This window comes from Aquarana catesbeiana, linkage group LG02, assembly GCF_042186555.1.
Source record: "Aquarana catesbeiana isolate 2022-GZ linkage group LG02, ASM4218655v1, whole genome shotgun sequence".
Classification (NCBI taxonomy): domain Eukaryota; kingdom Metazoa; phylum Chordata; class Amphibia; order Anura; family Ranidae; genus Aquarana; species Aquarana catesbeiana.
Window position 1 is genome coordinate 461243491 of NC_133325.1, and position 23768 is coordinate 461267258.

Genomic DNA, 23768 nt, shown 5'->3' on the forward strand with positions numbered 1-23768 from the left:
TTCTTGTTTGCTAGTGTCCAAACCTTTCGTAGAGCAGTATAACCCTGAAGGTTAAAAACATCCTGTGTCCCTCAATGGACAAGAAAGAAAATTTGTTGTTACAGATCAAATATATGATAAGAGTAAAAGCTATATTACCTTTTGTTTGCCCAAAAATGCAAATACTCCTGCTGTGACTTCTGCAGCAAAAATGACAAGTAAGCAGGCGAAAAACTGAAAGAGATGAAAATTACATTAAGTCAAATCCACAGTCTCCATCTACAGCAGTGGTTCTCAACTCCTGTCCTCAGGACCCACTAACAGGCCAGATTTTAAGTATTACCTTGGGAAGATGCAGATGAGACTACTGCAATCACTAAGCAGCAAATTATATAATTGTGATGCATTTCAGTTATCTTGCAAATCTGGCCTGTTAGTATGTCCTGAGGACAGGGGTTGAGAACCACTGGTATACAGGTAATTTTCTACCTTTTATGGTCCAGTAAAAGAAATGCTAGTGTATGGTAAATTGGGTGTTACCTTGTGGCTTGTGCACACCTAAAGTAATTAATTTACAGAGGTAAATATTAAAGCGGACCTTCAGTCATTTTTTTCATCTTTCCATCTATTAAATCTTCTGCCCTTGTTGTTTTAACTTTGGATAGTAAAACTTTTTTTTTCTGCCAGTAAATACCTTATACAGCCAACTTCCTGTTTCTTGTCTGGTCATTAGCCTAGGCTTATGACATCATGCACAGCTCTCTCTCTCACTCTTGAGAGAGTTTGCCAGGAAGGGATGGGGGGATGAGTCATAAGAGGGCCAATGAGAGCTGCAGGGCTGCAGAGCTGGAGGTGTGCCTCAGTGTAAATCCAGGAAGTGAACAGGCAACAGCTTCCGCTGCCCACAGTTCAAATGAATGCAGCCAGACTTAGTGAAGGGCGATTTCTGCAGCATATTTGGCAAGTACAGAATCACAGTATATATAAAATAATATACAAAGTGGTTGGAGGGAAGCTTCAGAATGGCAAAGCTATTTTTATTACAAATTATTTGAGCAGACTGCAGTTCCTCTTTAAGTATAGGTATAATTGAAACAAATAGATTGTACATGAGTAGTTAAAGTATCTTAAACTTTTTGTTGGCGTATGTAGGCCATTCAATCAGCTATTCAAAAGGTATCACTTTGACAATACCCTTCCTAAGTGTCTAAAACATTAAAGCTGAAGTTTGAGTATGATATTTCTTGCTTAGTTACACTGGTCCAGCCTGGACCAATGTATGTATTCTTCGAAACATACAGTATATCATTGAAAAATTATTTTTTGCATACTATGTATGTATTCATATCTTATACCTAACCGAATCCTGTAAATCAGTGGTCATCAACCCTGTCCTCAGGGACCACCAACAGGCCAGGTTTGCAAGATAACTGAAATACATCACAGGTGATATCATTTGCTGCTCAGTGATTGCAGTATTCTAGTCTGCATTTCCCCAAAGTAATACATAAAACCTGGCCTGTTAGTGGGCCCTGAGGATAGGGTTGATGATCACTGCTGTAAAGGCTGCAAAACACTGTAGTAGTCACTGCCACTGCAGTAACAGCAGCAGTCTTCTGAGTCTAGTGCCTGGCAGCTGCACTCTGTATGGTAACCACAGGGGGCCACTTGATCGGTACTGCTACCATATACAGAAAGCCTTGTATTTTTCTCATGGAATACAAGGCGTTCTCTGATTGGGTGAGGTGTAGAGGCAGGGAGGGTCATGTCACGATCTGGATTCAGAAGATTGCTGCTATCATCATAATAGCAGAAGAGGGAGATTGCTCTTATTCTGTAGTGATTCCGTCACTTTCTGTTACATCAGCAACCAATAAACTGACAGGGGTTTAACCTATCATAATTCTGACCAAAAATAAAAATAAAAATAAAAAGTTTTGACTATACATGCACTATTAAGCTGAACGCCGGGCAGACAAAAAATTCACAAATTAAAACAGCTTTGTATTTATTATTACATCATTAAATGTTTCTTTAAATTATCAGCAGTGTAAGTCCTTGAATTTGAATCTTTTGCAGTCTTATGTGCAACAGAGCTCAGAGATGGATCTGGAGAAGAAGCACATGAAGCCAATCAGATGTACTGAAGTGGAAAAAGCATGTTGATCCTTCGCAGGTCAGAAAGTTTACACATATACTCATCAAGCAATTTAATAGGAACACCTGTACACCTGCGTATTCAAACGATTATCTAATTGGTCAATCATGCCAAGCTGCTGCAAGCAAAGCCAGCAGAATATTAGCATGCATTAAAAAGGGGACTTATGCCCCATACACATGATCAGAAATTCTGCCAGCAAAAGTCGGATGTGAGCTTTTGGTCAGAAATTCCGACCGTGTATATTCTCCATCGGACTTTTGCTGGCAGAATTCCAGCCAGCAAAAGATTGAGAGCAGGTTCTCTATTTTTGAAACGGAAAAAGCTCCTATCCGAAAATGTGTTCGTCTGTATGCAATTCGGACGCACAAAAAATCACGCATGCTCGGAAACAATTTGGCGCATGCTCGGAAGCATTGAACTTCATTTTCTCAGCTCGTTGTAGTGTTGTACGTCACCGCGTTCTTGACGGTCGAAAGTTCAGCGAACTTTTGTGTGACCGTGTGTATGCAAGGCAAACTTTAGCGGAATCCCGTCGGAAAAAAACATCCAAGTTAAGTCCAAGATAAAAAACAATAAATTCTGCTACCCTACAAGACTTTGGTCCGGCTGCATCTTGAGTATGCTGCCCAGTTCTGGTCACCAGTCCTCAAGAAGGATATGCTGGAAATAGAGAGACCAGAGAAGGGCAACAAAGCTAATAAAGGGACTAGAGGACCTCAGTTATGGGGAAAGACTGCAAGCATTAAACCTATTCTCTCTGGAGAAGTGACACTTCAGAGGGGATATGATAGTGATATACAAATATCGTACTGGTGAATCTAGCATAGGGAAAAATATTTTTTCAGTGGGAGGGAGTTTAAAAAGGTAAGCGACCTTCGATTGAAACTGAAAGAGAAGTGGCTTAACCTTAAAGAGGGTTCTTTACTGTCAGAGCAGTGAGGATGTGGAACTCCCTTCCACAGGCAGTGGGACCAACAGGGAGAGTCAATAGTTTCAAAAAACTTTTAAAAAACATACAGGGATATGGGATTTAATATCGACATAAACTCACACAAACACCACAGGTTGAACTGGATGGACTTGTGTCTTTATTCAACCTTACCAACTATGTAACTATGTAGCCACAGCAGCAAATTGCATAAAATAACAGACACAGGTCATCAAACACCAGAATAAGGAAAAAATGTGATCTCTGTATTTCTGTAATTGACGATTTCCTGGAAATTTTTTTTTACACACAACAGTCTCTAGAGTTTACTCAGAACAGTCCGAAAAAACAAGAAACTTCCAGGGAGAAGCAGTTCTGTGGATGGAAATACCTTTTGATGGAATAAATCAGAGAGGAATAACCAGATTGGAGCTGACAGAAAGGCTATGATAACTTGGATAACCACTCTTTACAACTGTGGTGAGTGGGAAATCATCTCAGAATGCACAACACATCGAACCTAGAGGCCAATGGGTTACAATAGCAGAAGACTATGTCAGGTTCTACTCTTGTCAACCAAGAACAGAAAGCTAAGACAACTGTGGGTACAGACTCCACAAAACCAGACGCTTGAAGACTGGAAACATGTAGCTTGTTCTAATGAATTTGGATTTATGCTGGGGAACACAGATGGTAAATGAGTCACAGGATCTTAATCCAAAAGAACACATTTGGGATGTCCTAAAATGAAAGATTTGCAGTGTATAATGTTCAGCTGACAAATCTGCAAAAAATGATATGATGTGATCACGTCAACATGGACCAGAACTCAAAGAAATGTTGGTGGAATGTGCAATCCATGCCATAAAAGATTGATGCTGATTTGGGAGCAAAGGGAGGCTCAACCCAATATAAGCATAGCGTTCCAATAAATTGCTTGGTGGGTGTATGGACATCAACTGTGTAATTTGCTGTTTTACTGAAAATCAGCTAAACTTGTAATGTTTGGTATTGTTTAATTTAAACGATAAACTGTATGTTACAATGACAGAAAATATTCGCTTACCGCGCCAAGCAAACACTGAGATTCACGGGCAGCTCCACAGCAGCCAAAAAAGCCAATCAGCATCATCAATGCACCAGCTCCTATCAGTACATAAAGCCCTGTGAGATAGAACAAAAAGTAAATTATTCATATAGTTATTTTATTCTATACCTTACATAAACTACGAAAGACAAGTTATAGAAAGTATAAGAAAAGGAAAAAAAAATGTAAATAGTTCCCTGGAAACCCTCTTACGATCCTTTCCTGGAAAAAGAACAGACAAAAACATGGAGAGAGTAGTGTTTATCTGCATTCCACTGAGCTGTAAAAATAAAGTTGTAAAAAAACGGAAGTTTATAAAACTAAATTTTTTAGGATTACTCTCCTTAGACTTCTTATTGAACCTTGATTTAATAGCCTACCTCACTGACCAATGGGTAGGTTCAGGAGGGGTGTGACATATAACTTCAGAAGCTATATCTCTACATTTAACAATCATTTTCGCATGCCAATTTACTAATGATAACAATGGTATTAATCATGTCATCTCTCCCTTCTTTCCTTGAGGCTGTGTATATAAGGTTCCCTCAGGCCTTCCATCATTTTTTTGCCTGTCTCTGGAATCTGATCAATAGGGACACCACAGGTATCCCCATCTATTTCGACAGCTACCAGAATCAGCTGTCGGAATACCCAAACAGCAGCTTCATTCAAATGAATCAATTGGATGCATCCACTGTTCAGCTGAAAATGTTCTCCAGAAGGCCCCTTGACAAGAGTTGATTAAGAGGGGCCATCCACTGAGTAGATTTTAGATGGTTAATCACGAACTGGATAAAATTTGCTCAATGTTTAGCCAACTTAAGGTGGAACGTTACCCATAACAACTTGGTAAAAAATAATGCTCTTTAGCATGGAACATGCATTCCACATTAATATGTATGCTACCAAAATTAGCGCCTTCTGTAAATTGCCTCCAGCGTTTTTCTTGTTTCTCCTTGCTGGAGGCTACCATTTTGCTGAGGCCAAGAGCCCCTGAACAGCAGTAAATCATAAAGCAGACTTAAACTAATCAATTTAACGGTTTAAAAAAGTTACATTCCTGGGTTATCTAGCATGACTTCATTTTCTGAGTAAAGTTTCACTTTAAGAATGTTTTAACTAAGACATCCTTTTGGTCCAAATGGAAGAAAAAGTTTAAATGTTTCTATGCTAGTGAACTGCTAAGGACTCCATTAATTAGGAAACTGGACTTAGAGTACTGGAGGCTGGCTAGTGAAACATGGAAAAACAGATGCATAAACATACCAGTAAAGTCCATCTATGCTACCCATTGCAGTAATTTATCTTTTCCCTTTAATGCTGTTGAACTGGTTCTTGGGGTAAATACAAGACAGTTCTTCTTTCACAAATTTTTACACATAACACCCGATGATGCAAAAGTCAAAATATCTAGTTTGCCAACGGGCCATTTGTCAGTACTAGTATACAGGTAGGCTGAATTCTTGCAGTACATGCCTATTGCAATGAGCAGTTCTCGCTGTACATTGACAAGATCAATTAGCTATTACTTTCCCATTTAAAGCTGAACCCATGGTCTTTATTGCATACTTACATTGGTCAAGCTTGGCAAAATACAGGTATGTCTCTCATACCTGGGGAAGCTGACAATCACAGTAGAAGTAGGAGCTACTGGGACCTTCTGGGTTCTGTGCTGGGTCACACTGCCACTATACACAGAGTGCCTTGTATTTTTTTCAATGAATACAAGGTGGTCTTTGATTGGACGAGGTAAAGGAAGCCGCTTGGCACATGACCCAGAAGATCTTGACTATGACTATAGTAGTGCTGACTACTACAATGAATGCCAGCTTACTCAGAGGCCCCTGAGGAAAGAAATATGAAAACTTACAGTATGTAAAGCTGGACCAATGTAAATATGCCATAAAATTATACCTGGAGTTCAGCTTTAAGGAAAAAAATGATTGCTTCCAAAGATCAAATTTTACTATATATACACAAGTGAAAGGCGCAAAACTGAAACAATTGTTATCCCTAGGTTGATGAGTAAAAGTGCTAAATGAGCATAATGATGTATACATATAGATAAAGGAACCTCAAGTCCACAATCAATATGATGGTTAGGGCAGGAAGTCCAAAAAAGGTTAAGATAAATAAATGAATGAAAATTACGGTGATGATCGAAACCAAAGGAAGGATGGAGCAAAAAGGGGGAGGGGGGAAGAGGATCCACTCTCACGGCAGCCGTCCGGTGGGGAACAGAAACCAAGTTCCCAAGTACTAAAACAACAAGAAGGAGAGGAGAGGCGCCTCTGGGATTAGATTTTTCTTAAAAACATTTAATAAACATTGATAGACAAACTCACATTTAGGAAGTGTAAAATGGGCATAAATGTAGTCCCAGCAATAGGGGAATCCTCAGTGCAGTCTGTCCCTCTATGTACCGATGGAGGTGCGCTGTGACATATCCTGTGACATCTTCTCAGACACTGCTGAATGGTTCTCTGCCTACCGCAGTGGAGTGTGTGCCAACACAAGGTCTGGAGCGCAAGCCGGTATCCAGGCGAAGGGGGATGACGTCACTGGAGTGCAACGCATTTCCTGAGCGGGCAGGCCGTGAATGACGTAACGGCCGCGCTCCTTCTTCAAAGCAGATTCCAGACCTCGTGTTGGAACACACTCCACCGCAGCCGGCAGAGAACCTTTCAGCGGTGTCTGAGAAGATGTCATTTATGCCCATTTTACACTTCCCAAATGTGAGTTGCCATTTGTCTATCAATGTTTAATAAATGTTTTTAAGAAAAATCTGCACCCAGAGGCGCCTCTCCTCTCCTTGTTCAAATTTTACTAAATACATCGGTTGTTAGCAGGCACCATCTACTTGTTTCAGAGCACAGTTACAATCTTCCAACTACCTTTACTGATCCTGGGGAGTCCTTAGAAATGTATAAGGGCCTTCTAGAAGATGCTATAACCCACAATTCAAAGCAACTAAGATGTGCCCACACTGCACACTGGAATAAATGGGAAGTGATCACGTTGTTCCAAATGTTTCTTTCTACAGTAGAAAGTACAAACCTGTTTGGGGCCTTGAGCACAACCAACATGTTTTGAAGCTTGTATCCACGTTCTGCGGGTACTGGATGGTGCCTGCTAATAACTGCTGAGGTTAGCTAAATGTGTGCCTTATTTCTAACTCTGTGAATAAGCTTTCTCACAGCAAACATGTTGACTAAATTATCTTGGAATTTAGTAAATTATTTCCACAGAAATTTTGATTATGGTATGTTTCTATTTTGGATGCAGATAGTGATCAGAGGAATAATTTGAGCTAATCTTACAAATACTGTAATTCACATAACTGTGGTGAACTGACATTTGTAATCATTGTAAGCCTAGTCATATAAAATTTTAATTAGTGAGGTGGACTGCAGTCTAAGGCATTGCAAAACTAGACAATCTAAAATCTATCTCTTCAGTAGTAATATGAAATGTAATTTGGGCGACAGCTGTATGTGAAACATTACCACAGGACAGACTGAAAACTGGAAGAAGATCTATCCCTCGGGAAGTCCCAGGATTCACTCCTATGCTCACACCCACCTCCTGCCAATAGAGGAACATTCTATTTTTTCCATTGGTGGCTCATGCATATATTTACAGCTACGGCGTCTGTGTCTGCAGCACTACTATATCAATTTTCAGATACATACAATCTTTCTCAAGCTGAAAGATTTGTCTGCATTTGTTAGAAGTCTTCATAAATCACCAACCAGCTGATTAAGAAAAATACCACAGAAAAAAGTTGAAAGGGGAGGATATATGTATATGTTTATTAAAAAAAAAAACCTTTAGCATGCCTTACCTTTAGTCCTGCAAAGTTGTACAGTACAGACTCCTCTCCTGAAATTGCTTAGTCTGATCCAGCACACTGTGAGCCTTCTCACAGTGTGCTTTAAAAGCTTCAGTAGGTCAGGCAGGACCCTTTCCTCTCCAGTCCCCAGCCTTACAGCCCTTGGCCTGTCCCATTCATCCATTGGGTTTCAGTTCCTTCAATTATGGAGGCTCAGTATCACCGATAACCAGGACACATTGCCTAGGAACACCCACTCTTCCAGACTGACATCCACCCTTCAAAGCATTTTGATATTTGCATAACTCTTGCCAAGGACCAGTCCACTGCTTGCATCTGGACTTTGAGTTACTGACTCAACATCTCCAGACCTCACCTCCAGTCAGATACACCAATTTTAAACCAAAATCTGCTTTTTATCCCACTAGATCTAAGGGCCCCTATCTAGAAACATTTTATAGAGTGGTCTTCTCCGAATTCCAAAAATTGTGTAAACATACGGATAATACACAGAAATATCGCCCTCACAACCTTAATCCTGGGGAAAAGGATGCACTTCACTCTCTTTCGAATAATTCTGAGATCTTTATCAAACTGGCAGATAAGGGGTAGGGGTGCAACAGGTCGTCATTGATCCGTGCGGATCAACCTCCACGGATCGGGACACCCGCAATCCGCGGAGCGCTCTGTGGCCTCGGCCATAGGAAAGGCCGCGGCTTCGGCCTAGCTCCGGTGCGGCGGCCATCTTGGTACACCCGGCGGCCGTTTACCACGTGATCGCTCCGTCGACGGAGTGATCACTTGTAACAAACCGGCGTCATGATGCCGGTTTCTCTCTCCCCCCTGCCAAAACTCTGCAAAGCCCTGCCAAAACTCTGCAATGCCCTGCCAAAACTCTGCAATGCTCTGCCAATACTCTGCAATGCCCTGCCAATATTCTGCAATACTCTGCAATGCCCTGACAATACTCTGCAATGCCCTGACAATACTCTGCAATACTCTGCAATGCCCTGACAATACTCTGCAATACTCTGCAATGCCCTCACAATACTCTGCAATGCCCTGCCAATATTCTGCAATGCCCTGCCAATACTCTGCAATGCCCTCACAATACTCTGCAATGCCCTGCCAATACTCTGCAATACTCTGCCATACCCTGCCAATACCCTGCCAATACTCTGCCAATACCCTGCCAATATACCCGCCAATACCCTGCAATACCCTGCTAATATATTATTACAGTGGGGGAGATTGTGGATATTACAGCGGGGGAGATTTTTTTTTGTTGATCCGAAAATGATCCGAACCGTGACTCCTGATCCGAGGAACGATCCGAACCGTGAGTTTTTTGAGCCGTTGCACCCCTAATAAGGGGGGTGGGTTTGTTATATTAGATCGCACCTCCTACATCACGGAAGCATCCAGATTACTATCTGACCACCAAACATATAGAAAACTCCCTTCAGATCCTTTGCCACAATTTAGATTAGAGGCTGAGATATTAATTAATCAAGCCCTCTCAGATGAAGTGATCAATAAAAATGAAGCCTCTTTTTTACGCAAAGAATTTTACAGTACGCCTTATTTTTACCATCTGTCTAAGGTGCACAAAAATTCTTCCCATCCCCCCGGCAGACCCATTGTGGCCTCTATGAATAGTGTTTCCAGCGGCTTTTCTCAGTATGTTGACTCCTTCCTACATCACTTAGCTCAGGACCTTCCCTCCTATGTACGAGATTCAATACATTTGATGGAACTCCTGACTCCTTATAGATGGCAAGACAGTTATTCTTGGCTGTCTCTTGACGTTAATTCTTTGTATACTTCCATACCCCATCATATAGGTCTATTGGCAGTTCAACATTTTTTGTCCCTTGATCCCTCCATAAATGCAAAACAGGCTGTATTCATTTCAGAAGCCACTTCTTTTTGTTTAAATCATAACTACTTCCATTTTGATGATGAATTTTACCTACAGACCCATGGTACAGCTATGGGAACCAATTTTGCCCCATCTTATGCTAATCTGGCCATGGGTCTGTGGGAAGACCATTTTACATGGAACAACAACCCTTTTGCTAAACATTTAGTTTTTTTCGGTAGGTATATAGACGACATTATCGTCATCTGGGACGGTCCATCGTCCTCAATTGACGGTTTTGTCTCTCATTGCAATGCCAATGATTTAGGTCTCTCTTTTACATTTGTACACAATGCGGAAAGTCTTTCCTTTTTAGATCTTGAACTCTTTCATGACCATAACAGCATTCTTTCACAAAACTATACTAAACCCACTGCTGGGAATTCTTACTTACATTTCAATAGCTGCCATCACCCACAGTGGGTCAATAATATTCCCAAAGGCCAATATTGTAGATTAAGACAGAATTGTACTAGAGATTCTGACTACATCTCTCAAAGTGTGCACCTTAAAAATACATTTTTGGAAAAGGGGTTTCCTGAGAAACTAGTAGATCAAGCCCATGCCATCTTTCTTCCAGGCAAAATACCTAAGACTACAAAATCACCTGATAACGTTACTGTACGTTTTATCACTAGATATCATAGTGAATATAAGAAAATGGAGCATATACTCCATAAACACTGGAATATTTTAAAACAGGATCCCCTTCTTAATATTAGTCTTAATGATAGACCTAAGGTTACTTATAGAAGGGCCCCAACATTGAAAAAAAAGATAGCGCCCAGTAAATTAAAAACTATCAAACCTGAAAATTCCTTGTGCCTTATCCCTCTTACAGGAATGTACAGGTGCAACAAATCCTTGTGCAAAACCTGCGCCTTTGTGAGACATGGTCAAACGTAGTTTCCAACATAAAGACAAGAGTTATCAGCTAGAGGGATTCTATAACTGTTCTACCGATTATGTAGTTTACTGCCTAACATGTCCATGCAAGTCACTATATGTTGGTCGCACAATTTGCCTGTTACGACAGCGCTTTGGTAAACATCGTCGATTTATAGAAAAAGGCTGCGATGAACATAGCGTTCCTCGTCACTTCCTTGAGCACCACAACCAATCTACCATAGGCTTACATGTGTGGGTGATAGAATCAATACCACGCAAATTGTCTGAAGCTGAACGTTTTTCCAAATTGTGTGAACGCGAAACGTTTTGGATATACACCCTAGACACTCTTGCGCCTAATGGGTTGAATGAAGAAATAGAAGTTAACACCATCATATAGCATCTAATGATTTATCCTCGCCTTGTACCCCTTCTGTCTCCTTCCCTTCCCCTTCCCCCTCCCCCCCTTATCCTTTTTCCTCCCCTCCCCCACTTTAGCTTCCTTCTCCTTCTCCCTTTCCCTCCCCTCCCTCCTCTCTCAACCCCCCTCCCTCTTTCTTTCCCCCCTCCTCTATATTTCTCTTGTCTTTTCTCTTTCCCCATACATCCATGTATAACTACACAGATTCCCCGTATGTCACTAGTAGTTCTACCAAGCTATACTGCCTTCCCGGTGCAGTTGGTTTGCATTATTTAGTAATTTCATAATGTAAACAATCACATATCTTTTTGTTTACATTATCTCATATATTATTTATTCTTTATATAGATACCATCGATACATGAGATATTACTGCATTAATGTCTTCATCTCATTTTTATAAGTAGCAAAATATAATAACCCAACCTTGCCGGCACACTACACATAGTTGTGCCTTATAATTATTCCCATCATTATTATCCCTGATATCCAACCATCACTATAATCGCATGACTTCTCTATATCCACCCCCTTTCTATATCCTTCTTTCCTTACATATTATATTTTACATAGATCATTTTCTTGTCTAATGTATATAATTATTTATTGATATATATATTTTTTCCTGTTTATTAATTTTTATTATTATTATTTTTTATTTTTTATTTTTGAGGTCTTTAGGAACCCCCTATACGTTTTAATTGATTGTGGTAGCAGACTCTTTTATTGTTAGCCATATCCATGTCTGTTTTTCCGTCCAGCTGGAGTGTTTTTATTCCTTAATGCAGAGCTATTTAAGCCCTCTTTCCTTCCCGTCCACTTCACACTTGATAAAGGAGCGCGCATGCCCATTGTAAGCCTCGCGCATGCTCTGAAACGCGTCGTGTGTTCCTCTCCATCTCGGTGACATCACACGCCCACGAGCGCCTTGTCGGCATTACGGAGCGTCCATCCAGCCCAGCTGCCTGTCTCTCCGTGCGGAGGTCCGCGGCCATCCCCCCAGAGCCACATCGCAGCTCCCTGCCATGGACGCTGGACTGATCTAGGATGATTCCTTTCCGGAGCTGTACTTATTTTACTTCACTGTAAGTGTGAATACTTGCTTATTGTTTCCATTATATACCTGCACTCAAAGGCGCTTTCTTTCTCTTGTTTTCTCATGTTTGCCTAGAGAGCTGACTTCGCTCATTACGAAAGCCTGCTCTCAGCGCTGGTGTCAACAAAAAGACTGTGTTTTCCATCACAACTCCTAATCACATTTACTAATTGCTATGGACTTTTTATAGACTTTATATTATTCTCAGTAACCATAGCTTTACATATCATTGTATGTTATTTACTGAAACATTCACTGTGATCTATGCTATTATTACCATTGGTCCAGAGCGCTGGCACATATATGTGTATTCACTGCTTGCATCAAGGCTTGGGGCTCTTGAGAGGAGCACCAAGGCAGGTTAGTATGTACAGCATCCTGCTGGTTACCACAACCAGTCATGGTCAGTCGGCATTACATACAGGAGCTCAGAAATCCAATTTTGATGTCACTTGGCCCTAAAATTTGGTATGTTATGAAAATAGAAAGGTTTTATTTAAAAAGTTCATGAGCACATTGATGAGAAGAAAAGGAGGAACAATTAACAATTTACAGGGGATTTCTAAGTTTAGATTTATGAAGTGCCAAGACTTTGTTTTGTAATATACAGTGCCTTGAAAAAGTATTCATACCCCTTGAAATTTTTCACATTTTGTCATGTTACAACCAAAAACATAAACATTTTTTATTGGGATTTTATGTGATAGACCAACACAAAGTGGTACATAATTGTGAAGTGGAAGGAAAATGATAAATGGTTTTCAAATTATTTTACAAATAAATATGTGAAAAGTGTGGCGTGCATTTGTATTCAGCTCCACTGAGTCAATACTTTGTAGAACCATCTTTCACTGCAATTACAGCTGCAAGTCTTTTTGGTGATATCTCTACCAGCTTTGCACATCTAGAGAATTATATTTTTGCTAATTTTTCTTTGCAAAATAGCTCAAGCTCTTTCAGATTGGATGGAGAGTGTCTGTGAACAGCAATTTTCAAGTCTTGTCACAGATTCTCAATTGGATTTAGGTCTGGATTTTGACTGGGCCATTCTAACACATGCTTATGCTTTGATCTAAACCATTCCATTGTAGCTCTGGCTGTATGTTTAGGATCATTGTCCTGCTGGAAGGTGTAACTCTGCCCCAGTCTCAAGTCTTTTGCAGACTCTAACAGGTTTTCTTCTAAGATTGCCCTGTATTTGGCTCCATCAATCTTCCCATCAACTCTGACCAGCTTCCCTGTCCCTGCTGAAGGAAAACATCCCCACAATATTATGCTGTCACCACCATGTTTCATGGTGGGGATGGTGTGTTCAGGGTGATGTGCAGTGTTAGTTTTCCGCCACACATAGCGTTTTGCTTTTAGGCCAAAAAGTTACATTTTGGTCTCATCTGACCAGAGCACCTTCTTCCATGTTTGCTGTGTCCCCCACATGGCTTCTCACAAAATGCAAATGGGACCTCTATGGCTTTCTTTCAACAATGGCTTTCTTCTTGCTGCTCTTCCATAAAGCCCAGATTTGTGGAGTGCACGACTAATAGTTGTCCTGTGGACAGATTCTCCCACCTGAGCTGTGGATCTCTGCAGCTCTTCAAGAGTTACCATGGGCCTCTTGGCTGCTTCTCTGAATAATGGTCTCCTTGCCCAGCCTGTCAGTTTAGGTGGACGGCCATGTCTTGGTAGGTTTGCAGTTGTGCCATACTATTTCCATTTTCAGATGATGGATTGAACAGTGCTCCATGAGATGTTCAAAGCTTGGGATATTTTTTTATAACCTAACCCTGCTTTAAACTTCTCCACAACTTTATCCCTGACCTGTCTGATGTGTTCCTTGGCCTTCATGATTCTGTTTGTTCACTAAGGTTCTCTAGCAAACCTCTGAGGGCTTAACAGAACAGCTGTATTTATACTGAGATTAAATTACACTCAGATGGATATTTAGTAATTAGGTGACTTCTGAAGGCAATTGGTTCCACTCGATTTTAGTTATGGGTATCAGAGAAAAGGGGGCTGAATACAAATGCTTGCCACACTTTTCACTTCATTATTTGTAAAAAAAATTGAAAACCATTTATCATTTTTCTTTCACTTCACAATTATGTGCCACTTTGTGTTGGTCTATTTTTGGTTGTAACATGACAAAAGGTGGAAAATTTCAAGGGGTATGAATACTTTTTCAAGGCACTGTATATGCTAAACATAAGGTTCTGTAAAATGATACTGTATAAGATTAATCACATACCAGCATGGATAATCTACTGATTATCATGAATAGGAATCTGAGCTGGTTTACATAGATTTAACTTGAGTAGATATCTACAGGACTTTGGTATTTGTGACATTTCAATTCTTGCTGACCTCTGGCAGCCCTTTCAGCAATGCTTCTTTGCTTGACAACCTCCTATATTTCCCAGTACTTGGTGCAAGAGAAGGCAATCTCTTGCCTTCTCTTGCACCAAGTACTGGTACAAGTGCTGTGCATGAAAGCTGCGGCTCTCCTGGCTTTGTCCCTCCTCCCTGGGCAGATCGTTAGCAGCAGGAGCAATCAGCGCATGCTCCTGTCAATCAACTCCTGTCACAAGAAAGCGGGGGGGGCGGAGCCCAGTCTCGATTGCCCCCATGGGAATCGGTTTCCTATTGGGGGCACCAGCAAGAGAGGAGGGGCCAAGAGCACTGGCGGGGGACCCGAGAAGTGGAGGATCGGGCCCCTCTGTAAAATTCTTCTGCACAGAGCAGGTAAGTATAGACATGTTTGTTGTTTTTAAAAAAAAATCCTTTACAACCACTTTAAATGTTCATTTTAAATGTTCACTTTAATGTCACTTTAAAGTATATGTATAGCCCAACCTAACTTTATTTTTGCTTTGGATGGTGTGGAGAACATTTAAGACTCCTGCTGGATACTACTGATGTTGGTGTCCTCGCTAACTGTATTCACCCTCACTATGTGCCCTATTCTATATAAATGTTGTGTCCTGTCTGAGCTTAATGGTGCCGTTCCAAGCCAAAGTATACAAGCCAAAGTATAAGGCTCTGCTGATACTCACCATGTTAGGGATGCCGGTGTGAAATATGGCTCATCCAGTGACTGCTCAAAAACTGCTCGGTTGACCCAATCCTGGTTGTAATGTACATATGTGGTAGCCTCAGTCAGCCATGAGTTTCGCTGCATTAACATTTATTAAAAGTGCCCAGGCTTCACCTTGACCCAAGATAATCCATAACAGTATGGATTACAGGGTGTGCAAACTGGACTAATGGCCTCAGCTGGCCCAGTTTGCCAGTATCAACTTTTCTAAAATCTGTTGTATGTGTCAGCAGGGCACATTACGTATGAGATGCCTTTATTATTGCCTTAGATAAATCCACTCCATTTATTGATTTCTAAAGCTATAAATGTCACTTACAAAGCAGAAAATTAAAGAATATTCCTGCGCTATCGTAATGCTGGGGTCAAGGAGATAGGAGATAAAGAATAATAATAATGCTGATATATGGAAAAGCAGCTCACACCGGGTAGGGTGCAGCCTGCCCCTCGCTCAGGTAAACCAAATGAAAGTGTGGTGTTGCGCTAATCCTAAATTTAAACAAGATAATAAAAGAATTGACTTAAATGTGATACTGCAGTAGTGGTGGGTGTCTCTAAGATGCGGATCTACTGCAATCAGCCATGTGTGTTTCTATAATTACGTATAACAATAAACCTCTATCTGAGGGTGCCTATATCTGTGTATGTGTCATAAAAAACATTAAAAAATTTTATACTTGGAAAAAACTTAAATATCTACTATAACTGATAAATACACATCAAATAAGTGTCATAAGTGCTATTCGGAGTGAAAGTGAATCCGTATGCAAACATGATATAAACCAAAACTTCCAAAAGCAAAAAAATATATGTATCCAAAAAATATCACAAAAAATATATAGTGGCTTACTGACCGAGCACGTGTGCACCTGGTGTCACTTAACACATCACCAGGTGCGTGTAACATAAATGGTGCACTTATACCAAATAGCGTGATATACAGTCCTCTTGGTAACGGGGACGGGAAAGGCATTTTCTGTTTGTATTTGTACTACGAGCTTGCTGCTCGTCGGATTTTTGCCTGATTTTCTTTTATAAAATGTGAGTACCTGTATTATTTTAATAAAGTCGCATTGCTATTAGACAATACTACACTATTGTGGATTCTTTCCTTTCTGGTTTATCTCGGTGACCCCGGGACACTACTTGATGAGACGCAAGTCCATAAAGGTGACAAGCCAGGATAGGATTAGACCACCACCGCCCCCACTGCCTGCTTATTCCAGGACATTTAAAGGCTGCCATTTCTATATATTGGCTAAATGCGAGTACCCCATTACCTCAAGGTAAGGGGCCATTGCCCACCAGTGTGTGCCGTGCTGCATGAAGAGTTGTATCACCTTTGTCACGTTTATCTCTGCACGGAGTGGATTACATGCTCTGGACTTAGTTTACCATTATTTTAGTGGATATCACTTTTTTACATATAATATTTTTTTCATTTTTCACGTTACCGAGAGGACTGTATATCACGCTATTTGGTATAAGTGCACCATTTATGTTACACGCACCTGGTGATGTGTTAAGTGACACCAGGTGCACACGTGCTCGGTCAGTAAGCCACTATATATTTTTTGTGATATTTTTTGGATACATAAATTTTTTTGCTTTTGGAAGTTTTGGTTTATATCATTTTTGCATACGGATTCACTTTCACTCCGAATAGCACTTATGACACTTATTTGATGTGTATTTATCAGTTATAATAGATATTTAAGTTTTTTCCAAGTATAAAATTTTTTTATGTTTTTTATGACACATACACAGATATAGGCACCCTCAGATAGAGGTTTATTGTTATACGTAATTATAGAAACACACATGGCTGATTGCAGTAGATCCGCATCTTAGAGACACCCACCACTACTGCGGTGTCACATTTAAGTCAATTCTTTTATTATCTTGTTTAAATTTAGGATTAGCGCAACACCACACTTTCATTTGGGTCACTTACAAAGCAGCCCACCTAGGGAGCCCAACTTTGTAGGACACACTTTGTGATGGCCAGTGCAATATTTCTCTTGGTAAGTTTTTATATTGAAGACACAAACATTTTGTGCTCTGCTTCAGGTGAGGAAAACTCACATGTAGATAGAATGCACATTTTAGATAAGTTAGAGCAGGGGTCTTCAAACTTTTCAGTACAAGGGCCACATTGTATATTTTACATATAATAGGCCCCTTACATTTGGGTCCCTAATCATATCAAAGTTCCCCTTACATCAGAGTCCCTATTATGGCTAGTTTATACTTGCTTCAAAACATGGCTTGGGACACACTATGTTAAAGCTCTCTGAATGCCAAAGGCATGCCAACAGTCCTATTTACACCCTGCATTTGCTTTGCTTCAGCTTCGCTTCAAAAATGATACCCCATGTCGATTTAGTGGGGCTTCAAAGTGTCTTCGAAGCCTCCATAGAAGTCTATAGCAAAGCTTGCTTGAAGCACCTGAAACTTTTGAGAGGCTTTAATTAAGCTTTAACTTCACTTTGTTTTGGAAAAATTGCAGGTATGTGATATCAACAAACACACAGGGCATCTGCCAAGCTTCATGAAAGCTTCAAAAAAGCACCACTGAAGCACCACCGAAGCATCATCGAAGCATCACAGAAGCATCAAAAACACATCAAAAAAGCAGGTTGAAGCGGTAGGCACTTAAATGTGTGTGTGAAGTCAAAGCAAGTGTAAATAAGCCCTTAGAGCAGGGGTCTCAAACTGGTGGACCTCCATCTGTTGCGGAACTATAAGTCCAATCATGCCTCTGCCTGTGGGAGTAATGCTTGTAACTGTCAGTCTTGCAATGCCTCATGGGACTTGTAGTTCCGCAACAGCTGGAGGGCTGCCAGTTTGAGACTTAGAGTCAGACTGAGACTTAGAGTCTCACTTTAAATCAGAGTCCCCTTACATTAGGGTCCCCATTATAGTCCTTTTACATTAGGGTCTCCATCAGAGACCCCCCTACATTGGAGTCCCTATCACAGCCTCCTTACATGAAAGTGCCAGGACTCCCTGACATCAGACGTTAAACAGCTTTTGCTGTCCTTAAACCTCCATCAATGCACATTGAGGATATGCCACTGACCCTAGTTGGGGGCTGGATAAAACCTTGTAGCAGGTTGTATGTGGCCCACAGGCCGAAGTTTGGAGACCCCCGAGTTAGAGTAAAGATACAGCAAGATAAATATGAGGCTATATGCAACTCCAAACTGTCTTCTGAGGCTCTTTTGTCATTTGCACAAAGATTATATACTGTATTACATACAGTATATAAAAATGATAAAAGACACTCAGCTCTAATGTGTGAATATAGCCCAAATGTTAAAGTGTCCCACATCACTATCAATAAATGGTGTATTACATGATGTTCATACTCACTATGAGATTCGTTGTATTCTGCAAAAAACCTGGTTGAACCTGCTGCTCTCTATCACCACCTTCTGTTCATGTCCCCAATTCAGCTAGGGATTTTGCAAAATTGTTGTTTTTTTTTGTTTATAGCATAACAAAATAAAAAAGGCAGTGGTCAAATACCACCAAAAGAAAACTCTATTTGTGGGAAAAAAGGAGATAAATTTTGTGTGGGTACAGTGTTGCAATTGTCAGTTAAAGTAACGCAGTGCCGTATCACAAAAAAATGGCCTGGTCATGAAGGAGGGTAAATCTTCCAGAAGTCAAGTGGTTAAACAGCGTGTGTTTAGTATCACTTGTAAACAATTCAAACCGAGCATACGATGAACATTAATGCCAAAATCATCATTAAAGCTAGAAATATTGACAGTTTAACGTAAATGCAAAGTAACCACTCAACTTATCCTGCAAACGGTGGCCCCTTCTCTCTACTTAGCCTTCCAAGTGGTCAGTGTGGCCATCCAACACAAATCAGTTCCAGTCCTAGCAACTCCCCTGTCCACAGGCACATTATAAAGCTATCAAGAATTGCCATAGAGGGTCCTGTGCAATGAAAGTCAAATCCTATGTTTGAACACATGTGCACATGTATAGAAAGAATGGGAAATGGAAGACATTTACATACAGTAAAGCCTGACTTAATGTAACTAAATGTGTAATTCAATTAATGGGACTTGCATTTGTCAAATGGAGGTATACAAAATCTGTTTGTACAAATGGTCCACTGGAACCTAGGCTCTCCACATCTAAATATTGGAATGTTTTGTTTCCACTGCTTGAGGGGATCGTGATGCTCGTTCATCTTGTATGGCCCCGAGTAAAAAAGTAAGATATTAATTCACACAAATGTCTTATGTACTTTCATTTTTTTTGCAAGGAAACACTGCTAATTTAGGTTAATCCCTTCATGACCAGAGCTCTTTAAAGAGTATGTAAATCCAACATTTCATATTCCTGATTTGTGCCTGCTGCACAATGTACTTTTATATAAAAGTATCCTGTTCTCTTTGTATTGCTTCCTTTATGTGAAGTCCCTGGTGTTCCTGCCAGTCACTCTGGTTTTCTATTAAAAACTGACCACACTAAGCAAGGAAAACACACAGTGGTCAGCTCTCTAGCTGTGCTGGGAACTCAGTCTGCTCTCCTCCAATGATCAGACTTGTCTTGACACTCCCCCCCGCCCCTGCACAGCCTTTTACTGGGAAAATCAGTGTATTGCAGTTTCTCCACCCCTATCTCTGTGTTTTTAGCTGCATAAGGAGCTTAGAGGGTGTGCGATTACTTACAAAACTATGGAAAAAAGTTATTTATAATGTTTTTTATATCTATACACAAATGTTTTGCCTTTCATTTCTAAATTAAATCTTTAGAGAGCAACACAGGCAGTGTCGGCCTGGGCCTATTCATGCGTCCAGCCCCCTGATCTACATACAGGGAAGCCTGAAGCATGGATTCCAATGGCTGGGGTGTTTTTTTTTAAGTATTAGCCAGAGGCCCTAATAGGCTTCAAAAAAGGGTGGGCTCTGGGTGCAGAGTTCTGCTCCCAAAGCCCACCCAGCTGTGTGACAATAGCGAATGATTATTCGCTATCGCCACACTGATCCCCCTACCGGCCAATCAGGAAGCGGGTCTGAGACCAGTCACCCGATTGGCTGAAAGAACAGGCAATCCTATTGGACACCTAGCAGGAAGAGAGAAGAGAAACACGGCGGAAGCCTCCGTGATCTAGGAGAGGACACAGGAGGAGCCACTGCCTGACCCACAGCTCGCTGCCTGTCATCCGCTGCCTGACCCGCAGCCTGTCACCCACCACCCGACACCTAGATGGGGTATGTGCTGGACAGACCAGTAGACAGCGAGCGGGCGGGGATGGGGTGCTGGTTAAGTTCCGCCCGAGGGGGGGGGGGGTTGTTTGCCGCCCCCCTCAAAAAAAAACACCAGCCGCCACTGAACACAGGTGTAAATTAAAATAAACCTAGAAGAGCAATCTGCACAGTCTACTATAAACAGTATGTCATAATATGTGAGACAACCTAAAACAGATAAAGTGTAGCGCTTAACTTTGAATGTAATATGTGCAATCAACAGTACATATACATGTACAGTGCCTTGAAAAAGTATTCATAGCCCTTGAAATTTTCCAAATTTTGTCATGTTACAACCATAAATGTAAATTTATGTTATTGGGATTTTATGTGATAGACCAACACAAAGTGGCAAATAATTGTGAAGTGGAAAGAAAATGCTAAACGGTTTTCAAATTTTTTTTTACAAATAAATATGTGAAAAGTGTGGCGTGCATTTGTATTCAGCCCCCCTGAGTCAATACTTTGTAGAACCACCTTTCACTGCAATTACAGCTGTAAGTCTTTTTGGAGATGTCTCTACCAGCCTTGCAGATCTAAAGTGTGACATTTTTGCCCATCCTTCTTTGCAAAATAGCTCAAGCTCTTTCAGATCAGAGGGAGAGTGTCTGTGAACAGCATTTTTCAAGTCTTGTCACAGATTCTCAATTGGATTTAGGTCTGGACTTTGACTGGGCCATTCTAACACATGAATATGCTTTGATCTAAACCATTCCATTGTAGCTCTGGCTGTATGTTTAGGGTCATGGTCCTGCTGGAAGGTGAACCTCCGCCCCAGTCTCAAGTCTTTTGCCGACTCTAATGCCACGTACAAACGAGCGGAATTTCCGTCAGAAAAAACTTGGATGGTTTTTCCGACGGAATTCCGCTCAAGCTTGCCTTTCATACACACGATCACACAAAAGTTCTCTGAACTTTCGACCGCCAAGAATGCAGTGACGTACAACACTACGACGAGCCGAGAAAATGAAGTTCAATGCTTCCGAGCATGCGTCAAATTTTTTCCGAGTATGCGTGATTTTTTGCGCGTCCGAATTGCATACAGACGAACGCAGTTTCGGATAGGAACTTTTTCCGACTGAAAAATAGAGAACCTGCTCGCAATCTTTTGCTGGCTGGAATTCTGCCAGCAAAAGTCTGATGGAGCATACACACGGTCGGAATTTCTGACCAAAAGCTCACATGCGACTTTTGCTGGCAGAATTTCTGGTCGTGTGTACGGGGCATAACAGGTTTTCTTCTAAGATTGCCCAGCATTTGGCTCCATCCATCTTCCCATCAACTCTGATCAGCTTCCCTGTCCCTGCTGAAGAAAAGAATCCCCACAACATTATGCTGTTACCACCATGTTTCATGGTAGGGATGGTGAGTTCAGGGTGATGTGCAGTGTTAGTTTTCTGCCACACATAGCGTTTTGCTTTTAGGCCAAAAAGTTAAATTTTGGTCTCATCTGACCAGAGCACATTCTTCCACATGTTTGCTGTGTCCCCCACATGGCTTTTCGAAAACTGCAAACGGACATCTTATGGCTTTCTTTCAACAATGGCTTTCTTCTTGCCACTTTTCCATAAAGGCCAGATTTGTGAAGTGCACGACTAATAGTGTGGACAGATTCTCCCACCTGAGCTGTGGATCTCTGCAGCTTCTCCAGAGTTACCATGGGCCTCTTGGCTGCCTCTCTGATTAATGCTCTCCATGCCCAGCCTGTTAGTTTAGGTGGATGGCTATGTCTTGGTAGGTTTGCAGTTGTGCCATACTATTTCCATTTTAGGATGAAGGATTGAATAGTGCTCCGTGAGATGTTTAAAGCTTGGGTTATTTTTTTATAACCTAACCCTGCTTAAAAATGTCTCCACAACATTATCCCTGACTGGTCTGGTGTGTTCTGTTTGTTCACTAAGGGTTTTGTAACAAACCTCTGAGGGCTTAACAAACAGCTGTGATTAAATTACACTCAGGTGGACTAATTAGGTGACTTCTGAAGGCAATTGGTTTCACTAGATTTTAGTTAGGGGTTTCAGAGAAAAGGGGTCTGAATACAAATGCACGCCACACTTTTAACATATTTATTTGTAAAAACTTTTGATAACCATTTATCATTTTCCTTTCACTTCACAATTATGTGCCACTCTGTGTTGTTCTATCACATAAATTCCCAATAAAATAGATTTACGTTTTTGGTTGTAACAAAATGTGGAAAATTTCAAGGGGGATGAATACTTTTTCAAGGCATTGTATATTGTATTAAAATAAATGTTCCAAGAAGGTAATAGATAACAACAGCCCAGCATCCCAATGTGATCCCAATGTGATTTCTGTCAACAGTGCAAAGAATGGGATCTATCTTGAAACTTCCATACATCAGCAATCCCACAGTGACACCTGTGCTCTCCACCATGTGATAATGTAATCTGGTCACCTCCACAGCTTGACCTCTTACGTTAGAGTGAGGTCAAAAAGCACTTTTTCACCCTCTCTTGGGGCTGATACATGAAACTGAAACTGATCCCTTGTTCACATTCACATGCGGCTCATATATGCAGTACATATGTAAGAGAAAAGGGAACTTATAGCGCTCACAGTATTTAAATAATTATAAAAGTAACAGGTATAAAAGCACTCACAAGAATAAAATCTCAGAAACTTGTAAATTACAATACTTCACAGTCGGAATCAGCAGTTTACATATACCGGTCTCTCACCAGTCAGCAAGCCCAAAATGGCAGAGTAGCGACACTATCAGCTAAAGGTTCCGCCCTCTATATGCATTACGTCCAGTGGGTCGGACTTCATCAATAGGTCCTACTGATGGAGTCTCATCAGTGTCAATGCATGTGTGATATTGCTGATCAACATAAATGCTCTCACTACATTAGTGGGTATTGTAAATTCCCATGTTATACTGGTGGCCAGCGTTAATATCGCTTTAACTATCAGTCAGTAGCAGTAAAAATGACCCTTTTCTGCATTTTCCTTCCCACTGACCACCAGTGTAAGGGGACATTCTTCCTCCTGCTGTTCTCCCATGTAAGGGGGTATTTTTTCTACTTGGTGACCACAACTGTAACGGGACATGCTTTCTCCCACTAATAAT

General features: G+C 40.9%; 1 protein-coding gene across 1 annotated transcript in view; it reads right to left on the reverse strand.

The window, feature by feature from the left end:
- The window catches only part of TSPAN2 (tetraspanin 2), a 303693-nt gene that overhangs the window by 56945 nt on the left and 222980 nt on the right, over nt 1-23768 (reverse strand). Inside the window, exons 3-4 of the mRNA XM_073615666.1 lie at nt 4135-4232; nt 139-213 (exon numbers count right to left, since the gene is read on the reverse strand). Of these exons, the coding sequence (XP_073471767.1) occupies nt 139-213; nt 4135-4232 (173 nt within the window). The remainder of the gene's footprint in view (nt 1-138; nt 214-4134; nt 4233-23768) is intronic.